Source organism: Trypanosoma theileri (genome assembly GCF_002087225.1).
Source record: "Trypanosoma theileri isolate Edinburgh chromosome Unknown TM35_Tth_92_V1, whole genome shotgun sequence".
In the NCBI taxonomy this organism is placed as follows: Eukaryota; Euglenozoa; class Kinetoplastea; order Trypanosomatida; family Trypanosomatidae; genus Trypanosoma; species Trypanosoma theileri.
The window spans coordinates 22,065-30,325 of record NW_021639934.1 but is presented as its reverse complement, the minus strand read 5'-3'; the positions used below and the strand labels follow the sequence as shown (position 1 = coordinate 30,325).

Sequence of the window (8,261 nt, the reverse complement as noted above, 5' to 3'; positions counted from 1 at the left end):
TGCTGATTGTAATGGTGGTGGTGTGACTCAGGTCATCCTTTGTTTTCTTTTCTTTTTTTTTTGTATGCATTACTACAGTCTAACTAATCTTCCACCTGTTGGGATTCTTTTCTTTTTTTTGTTTCTTAATGTTAATGTGTGTTTTGTGTGTTTTTTGCTCTCTGTGTTTATCCTATAATTATTATTATTGCTGCTCCATTGTGTGTGTGTGTGTTATTGGAGACTCTCTCTGTGTGTGCACCTGGGCTTGCACTGTGATGATGATGATGAACTGCTTTTTGTAGTGAAAAGAAAAGAAATAATAATAACAGGTGAATTTATATTTATAAGTGCTTACATATACACATATAGACTTACACCCATAGGTGGTATATATTTCTATGTTTACTGGTTAAGTTGATATCAATGGTTAATATCTGTTTCTTTGTTTGCTTTGTTGTGCGTGGGTCAGTCTGTGCTTTTGCCCTGCACGGTTTTGGTAATCTGTTTTATAATAGCAAAGGGACAACTAGAAGTTAATACAATTGGTATTCCTAATTGCTTTAACAGACCAGCATACTCAGTGGTCTGTGAGTTATTTCTGTGCGGCTGGTCCTCTTCTTAATATGTGTTTTTGTTCACGTTTTCTTTTCTTGGGCGCTGTGTGCTTTTTCCTGCTTTATTGTGTGTTGGAGTGTTTTGTGGGGAGAAAAAATGATAAAGAATACACATAAATGTATTTGTAAGTATGCTTGGTCCTACAGGATGAGACACTGTTCTGTATTTCTGTGTTTTACTCTTTTGATGGTCGTACTCTTTAATTTCTTTTTTTTTCATTTTGGGGTAATTGGTATTATCTGTTTGTTATTGCGTACTGTGTTGTTCCCTTTATTTGGGCCCTATATGAGTTATGGTTGCAGTTTTCTGCAATGTGTGTGTCTCTGCTGTAATTGTTGAGTGTTGTTTGATTTGGTATGTGTTCTTATCTTGTGTTTTTTTTATTTATTCTCTTTGTTTCTGTTTTTCTTTTTCTGTAAGCGATTGAAGTAAGACTACTACAAGAAGTATTGCAATGGTAATGATGCGCTACGTGCTGTGTATCCTCGCTCTCCTGCTCTCATGTGCGTGTGTGCACGTCCTCGCTGAAGAAGTGCCTGCCGCCGATCTTTCCGACCAAGTCCCTGATACGGAGAGTGAGACAAAGATTCTTCTTCAAGGTACTCCTGTCGCCCTTAATTCTCAGTGCCCTGCTGGTGTTACTTCTGGTACTACTGGTATTGCTGAGGGTACTACTGGTAATTGTACTCCTCCTCCTAAAGTACCTGAGGTTCCAAAAGAAGTTGTTCCTGAGAAAAAAGTACCTGTTGCTCCTCCTAAAAAACCCGAAGCACCTCCTGCCGCAGCACCTCGAGTTCAAAGTCAAAATGGAGATAATGGTATTTCTGGTACACCTGACGGAACTGCTGAAACGGGTGACGCTGCTCTTCATGGTCAAGATGGTGAGACCGGCTCTTCCGGTTCTTCTGGTACTGCTGTTAATACAGCACTTGCCGATTCTGTTGAACCTAGTGCAGATGTCAATGCGGCTGATGCTGTTCGTGAAGACCAAACTGAAGATAGTGTCAACAATGCAGGAGGTGGAAGTGCTGATAGCCAAGGAAGTGGAGCACCACAAACTTCTTCTCCCAACAACACAAAAACGGGGAGTGCCGGAGCTTCTGATACTGAAACTACTTCGAGCGGCATGAGATCTGGAGGGAATGAATCGACAAGGAACCAAAAAGATGTTGCAGAAAATACAGAAAACACCACCACCACCACCACAACAACACTTCCTCCTGAACTCACAAACAACAAGAAGGGTGATGCAGACAGCAGCAGCAGTATCAGCAGTTCTGTGTGGGTGCGTGTGCCCCTACTGATTGTGGTGACACTGGCCTGTATTCTTGTGTGCTGATTGTAGTGGTGGTAGTGGTGTGGTGTGACTCAGGTCATCCTTTGTGTTCTTTTTCTTGCATGCATCCTTACAGTCTAACTAATCTTCCACCTGTTGGGATTTCTTTTTGTGTTTCTTAATGATAATGTGTGTTTTGTGTGTTTTTTTACTCTCTGTGTTTATCCTATAATTATAATTATTGCTACTCCATTGTGTGTGTGTTTTCTTGGAGACTCTCTGTGTGTGCCTGTGGGCTTGCACTGTGATAATGATGATGAATTGTTTTTTTGCAGTGAGGAAAAAGAAAAGAAATAATAATAACAGATGAATTTATATTTATAATTACGTATATACACACATATATAGACTTACACCCATAGTTGGTGTATTTCAGTGTTTACTGTGTAAATAGGCTAATGATTAATATCTTTTTGTGCTTTTGGTGTGTCTGGGTCATTGCGTGCTTTGTCCTGCACGGTTGTGGTAGTCTGTTTTCTGCAGAAAAAAATAAGAATAACTGATACACCTTTTTATTCACAATTGCGTATTACCTCAAACATACAGAATGATCTGTGTTTTTTCTATGTTTGGTGGGACTGTTATTCAGGATCTTAATTTCATTTTTCTTGCGTTTGTTTCTTCACTGTGCTTCTGGTGACCTTTTATTGATTTGTTTTTGTTTAAGCTGGTGGCCTTGTTATGTGTGATTGCTACTTATGTTATGCTCTTCATAGTTTTTGCCTCTCTGTTTCTTTACTATTGGGTGCTTGTTTTTATTTTCTTTTTTTTCTTCAGTTAGGTGACCTAAAAGAAGAAAAACAGATCTTGCTATTGTGACGATGAATCGTGTGCTGTTTTTTCTTCTCTTTGTGCTTAGTGCTGCTTGTGTGGGTGCTGTGGCTGGTGTGGAGACTTTAGAGCAGCCTCATGGAGATCTTGTTCATGGACAGTCCACTACTATTGACAACAGTCTTGGTGAAGGTCTTGGTGGTGCAGGGACAAGGGGAGGATTGGAAGAAAGAGAACAACTTGGTGCTAATCGTGTCAGAAGTGGCCACAGCGAAGGTGATTCTGAAGGGGAAGAAGGTCCACCTTCTAGTCCCCCACTTGATTCTGATGGTGATGTTTGTCGTAATACAGGCAAGGGTGGTTCCAAGTGTGAAAATAACCGTGAAGTATCTGAAGATTCTCATGCTGACTCTGCGGACCCACCTGGCATGGAGCACTGCACTAAAAAGGATGGTGAAAGTGAAGCCAATTGCCTGGAAGCTTCTGTAACTCTTTGTTCACAACCAAAAGTTCCAAAGGAACCAGCTCCCACATCTCCAAAGGAACCAGCTCCCACTTTACCAACATCAACCGCTAAAGGTCCACAAGAGGGTCTAGGTCCATCTAGTGGACAAGCTGATTCTGGTGCTATTGTGAATCGAACTGGTGGTGGTTCTAATGGTGGTTCTTCTTCTGATCGTCCTGATGCACCTGCTCCACCTGCTGCTTCTTCTTCTTCTTCTGCTGAGGAGAGTGCTGCTCCGACTGAAGGCGACAGTCAAGCTGGAGTCAGCGGCAGCAGTGCACCAGGTGAAGGTGCAGCAGATAATGCGAATGCTGAGGAAACACAACCTTCTTCGTCTTCTTCCAGCAGTTCAGAGACAGTGAGTGCCAATAATTCTGATACTGCAAACGCTGGAAATGGCACTACTTCTCCAGAGGGTGAACCTCAAAGTAACTCATCTAATGTGGAAAATACAGATACAACACCCAGCATCACCACCACCACCACAACAACAACAACAACAACACTTCCTCCTGAACTCACAAACAACAAGAAGGGTGATGCAGACAGCAGTAGCAGTATCAGCAGTTCTGTGTGGGTGCGTGTTCCACTACTGATTGTGGTTACACTGGCCTGTATTCTTGTGTGCTGATTGTAATGGTGGTGTGGTGGTGTGACTCAGGTCATCCTTTGTTTTCTTTTCTTCTTTTTTGGATGCATCCACACTTCAGTCTAACTAATCTTCCACATGTTGGGATTTCTCTTTTTTGTGTTTCTTAATGTTATTGTGTTTGCTTTTACTATCTATGTTTATCCTATAATTATTACTGCTACTCCATTGTGTGTGTTCTTGGAGACTCTCTGTGTGCATCTGGGCTTGCACTGTGATGATGGTGATGATGATGAACTGTTTTTTGCAGTGAAAAGAAAAGAAATAATAATAACAGATGAATTTATATTTATAATTGCGTATATATACACATATATAGACTTACACCCATAGTTGGTGTATTTCCTGTGTTTACTGGATAAATTGGGCTAATAATTAATATATGTTTTGTTTGCTTGATGATTGTGCTGGGTGGTTCAACCTTTTTTGAGATATTTGTGAGTGTGGGCTTTTTTTGTTTTTACTCTTACTAAGGTTATTGCGATGTATTGCATTCTGTAACTGGTAGGGTTTGTTTTTACGATGTGAGTCTTGATAGTGGTAATCGATTTGTGTGTCCTAACATGTTTGATACTGCATTTATTTTCTTTTTTGCTTGTTAGTTTGTGTTTTGTCCTATTGTTGTGGTTACTCTTTGTCTTTCGTGTTTCTTTTTGGGGTTTCCACTGTACAGTTAATTAAGATTTCACAAAGGAAAAGAAAAAGAGTTCTCCTATGATGCAGTTACGCCACGTTTTCCTCACTATCGTTGTGATAATGAGCACCTCCTTTGTGTGTGTGTTGGCTCAAGCTGCTGAACCGACTCTGGAGACTACGATGAAAGAGAACGTAGATGATACTACGTCTTGCTCTCCTGATAAACATCCTTGCGCAACAAAGAAACCGGCGTCCGCACAACCAAAAGAACCGATATCTAGTGAGCCTGATCAGGATTCTGTACTTGAATCTCTTGCGGAGCCTGGTAGTAGAGATGGTGATAGTAGTGGTAAGGGAAATGCAAAGACCTCACAAGGACCTCGTGGAGGAAAGGATACAAATACAGAAGGTCGTGTTGGTGTTGGTGGACTTGCTGCTGAAGACGGAAGCCTTACAAGAGAAAGAGGTGATGGTGTTGATTCTGAGGTACAGGCTAAGCGGAATGCCAACAATCCACAAGGCCAGGGAGCGGAACGGCAAGAACCTCAAACGAATATTGGGAGTACAAGAAGTACTGTAACATCTTCACCACTTGTTGACGTGAACGTTAAAGGTACTGTTCAAAGTATTGAGAAGCAAGATGCAGGAGGAAATGGTGTTCATTCTTCCTCACAATCTTCAGGTGCAGCTAATACAGATTCAACAGTTTCTCAGAACACCCACGGCGGTACAACAGAACAACCTCAATCTTCTCACAACAACCAAACTTCTCAAGGACATATTGTTGAAGCTGAGAATTCTAATGGTGTTACGAAACCTGCAGAGGATGATTCAACAAACGAGACTGACACTATAACCAATAATAATGAAGAATCAACCACCACCACCACCACCACCACNTAAAGAGAAAGAAGCGATGCAAGAAGAAGAGATACCTCAACTGGATCCAGAAAGAAGAGAAGAGCTTAATAAACCCGCAGAAAATCAAACTGGTCGTCAAGACTCCGTACAACCTCCAAGACAAGAAGATAGTGAACAATCTACTCCTCCTGCACAAGCACCTGCTGGACCAGTTACTCCCACATCTCCTACTGCTGAGGAGAGTGTTGATGTGCCTACAGCTGAAGGTGGACGTGGAGCACCAGAACCCTCTGTTGACTCTTCTCCCACTTCAGACACAGGGAGTTCCGATGTTTCTGATGCTATGGCGACTCAGAATAATACTTCATCTGCAGGAACTGGATCAACAGGCACCCAAGAAGGTGATGCAGAAAATACAGAATCAACCACAACAAACTCCAAAACACTTCCTCCTGAACTCGCAAATAACAAGAAGGGTGATGCAGACAGCAGCAGCAGTATCAGCAGTTCTGTGTGGGTGCGTGTTCCACTACTGATTGTGGTTACACTGGCCTGTATTCTTGTGTGCTGATTGTAGTGATGGTGGTGATGTGACTCAGGTCATCCTTTGTTTTCTTTTTCTTTTTTACATCCACACTACAGTCTAACTGATCTTTCACCTGTTGGGATTACCTTCTTTTTTTTGTTTCTTAATGTTAATGTGTTTTGTGTGTGTTTTTGCTCTCTATGTGTTTATCCTATAATAATTATTATTATTGCTACTCCATTGTATGTGTGGGTGTGTTCTTGGAGACTCTCTGTATGTGCATCTGGGCTTGCACTGTGATGATAATGATAGTGAAATGCCTTTTGCAGTGAAAAGAAAAGAAATAATAATAACAGATGAATTTATATTTATAATTGCGTATATATACACATATAGACTTACACCCATAGTTGTTGTATTTCTGTTTTTACTTGGATAACTTGGGCTAATAGTTACTATCTGTTTCTTTGTTTATTGTTTGCTGGGGTGGTTGTGTGTTTTGTGCCCTGCTTCTCTGATGATGATTTGCTCTGGGAATTTAATAAAACTAATAAATGAAGCATTTATATTCATAATTGCATATTATTTCAAGCATGACTGGTGTTCGTCGTGGTTTGAGTGTTTACTGGGTAAGTTGGTCTTGCTCTTTATTTCCTTTTTTTATTTTGCTTTTAATTGTCAAAGTTACCACTATAAAAGTTTTCTTTATTGTTTATGTTGATTTGTTTGTGTTTTTCTTATGACTTCTGTTTATTTTTCTATTCTTTTTTCTCTCGTTCTTTCTGTGTCTCTCTATTTCGTTGTTTTTTCTTCTATACGATTCTTTTTTTCCTTCGTCCAGGTTAACGATCCACAAAGAACTAAAAGAATATTTCTTTGTCAAGATGCAGGTGCGACGTGTATTGTATTTTCTGGCTCTAATTATGAGTGTTGCCTATGTTTGCGTGGCGGCTGCTGAGGCTGGATCGTCCGGGAGTTCTTCTTCATCTTCTAACTCTGGTAATGATGATTGTCGTCCTCCTGATGAAACTGATGCTGCCGTTGAACGTACTGCTGATACTCTTCGTGATACTAAAACTTATTGTGCTGATCAGCGTCGTTCTAATGCTTTTGCTGATAGTGATGGCTCTGCTCATCCTCCTATTGCCCCTCCTTCACCTCCTCCTGTTGTTGCTGCTGGTGGTGTGGAAGGGAGTAATGGTTCGTCTCCATCTGGAGGTCAAACTGGAGCCAACGTCAACACTACAGCAGGTGAAGGTGCAGTCAACGCGGAGAGTACAGCAACAGCACAACCCACTTCTCCTTCTCCCGAATCTTCAGACACAGAGACTGCCAATGGTTCTGCTACTGGAAACGATGGGGGTAGCAGTACACCTGCAGGGAGTGAACCATCCAATAACCCAAGTGATGAGGAATCAACAACTTCAACTACTACGACCACCACCACCACCAATACAATTCCTCCTATCCTTGGAATCAGCAATAACACCATAATGCCAAATGTGAAGGGTGATGCAGACAGCAGCAGCAGTATCAGCAGTTCTGTGTGGGTGCGTNTTTGTTTTTGGTGTTGATTTCTCTTTATTGGGTGTATTTGCAGTGTTCCTATCTTGAATTACCCTCTGCTGGTTTAGTAACATCCATTTCTTTCTTAGCCTCGGTGTTGTATTGTTGAGATATCTCTCTTTGTGCTGACAGAAGACTGCCGCCTAAGCCATTGTACTGGTGTGGCTGATGAAAGTAGTTTCTGAATCCATATTAATTGGTCCCCTTCAAGTGTGGAAAAAATAAGAGATGACTCCAATGGATCCCGCCATTGGGTTCTCCCTCACTTGGATGAGTCCTGCCAACACCCACCCCATTATTAGTGGAAGAGGTTTCACTATTCTCTCTCTCTCTCTCTCTCTCTCTCTCTCTCTATGCACTCATATACATTTCTCTTCATTTTGGCTGCTTCTAGCACCATCCCATACACCTCTTCATCCTCCACTACGTATGGGCAGCAGCAGCAGAAGTGCTCATCATTATAAGCCTGTATGGGGCTGCAGAGTGTACTTGTCCATGCCAGTAGGATCTCATCACAGCAGCAGAGTGAGAGGTACACCGTAAAGCTTAAGGAACATCGTCCATAACGATCAACGCAGCATCGGGAATGTTATCCCCAACACCATAAACAATAACAAATACACAAGCAGCACCAAAAACACCAATGATCACCGTGTGGAAGAAGTGCATTTGCACAACAAAAATAACAACAACGGCCAGAACCGTTGCTACTGAGTATACAAGAGCAGCGGTGTCGAGATGCAATGTTACGTGAGATTGAGCGACTCACACGCCTAAAAGCAGCTGTGCGGCACGAGATGCACGAAATGCGTCT

The 8,261-nt window shown here is 41.7% G+C and overlaps 6 protein-coding genes across 6 annotated transcripts; all 6 read left to right on the top strand.

The window, feature by feature from the left end:
• Window positions 1-1,051: 1,051 nt before the first annotated feature.
• Window positions 1,052-1,936, top strand: TM35_000921110 (uncharacterized protein; the record flags this gene model as incomplete). The annotated part of the gene is made up of 1 exon (XM_029031505.1): window positions 1,052-1,936. One exon carries the CDS (start codon window positions 1,052-1,054, stop codon window positions 1,934-1,936), a length of 885 nt encoding a protein of 294 aa, XP_028877211.1.
• Window positions 1,937-2,754: 818 nt separating this feature from the next.
• TM35_000921100 (uncharacterized protein) lies at window positions 2,755-3,840 on the top strand (the record flags this gene model as incomplete). Its single annotated transcript, XM_029031504.1, has 1 exon — window positions 2,755-3,840. One exon carries the CDS (start codon window positions 2,755-2,757, stop codon window positions 3,838-3,840), a length of 1,086 nt encoding a protein of 361 aa, XP_028877210.1.
• Window positions 3,841-4,572: 732 nt separating this feature from the next.
• On the top strand, window positions 4,573-5,397 carry TM35_000921090 (uncharacterized protein; the record flags this gene model as incomplete). Its single annotated transcript, XM_029031503.1, has 1 exon — window positions 4,573-5,397. The coding sequence occupies one exon, from the start codon at window positions 4,573-4,575 to the stop codon at window positions 5,395-5,397; it is 825 nt and encodes a 274-aa protein (XP_028877209.1).
• A 13-nt stretch (window positions 5,398-5,410) lies between these two features.
• Window positions 5,411-5,926, top strand: TM35_000921080 (uncharacterized protein; the record flags this gene model as incomplete). The annotated part of the gene is made up of 1 exon (XM_029031502.1): window positions 5,411-5,926. One exon carries the CDS (start codon window positions 5,411-5,413, stop codon window positions 5,924-5,926), a length of 516 nt encoding a protein of 171 aa, XP_028877208.1.
• Window positions 5,927-6,765: 839 nt separating this feature from the next.
• On the top strand, window positions 6,766-7,455 carry TM35_000921070 (uncharacterized protein; the record flags this gene model as incomplete). Its single annotated transcript, XM_029031501.1, has 1 exon — window positions 6,766-7,455. One exon carries the CDS (start codon window positions 6,766-6,768, stop codon window positions 7,453-7,455), a length of 690 nt encoding a protein of 229 aa, XP_028877207.1.
• Window positions 7,456-7,675: 220 nt separating this feature from the next.
• On the top strand, window positions 7,676-7,990 carry TM35_000921060 (uncharacterized protein; the record flags this gene model as incomplete). Its single annotated transcript, XM_029031500.1, has 1 exon — window positions 7,676-7,990. The coding sequence occupies one exon, from the start codon at window positions 7,676-7,678 to the stop codon at window positions 7,988-7,990; it is 315 nt and encodes a 104-aa protein (XP_028877206.1).
• Between the last annotated feature and the right edge of the window lie 271 nt (window positions 7,991-8,261).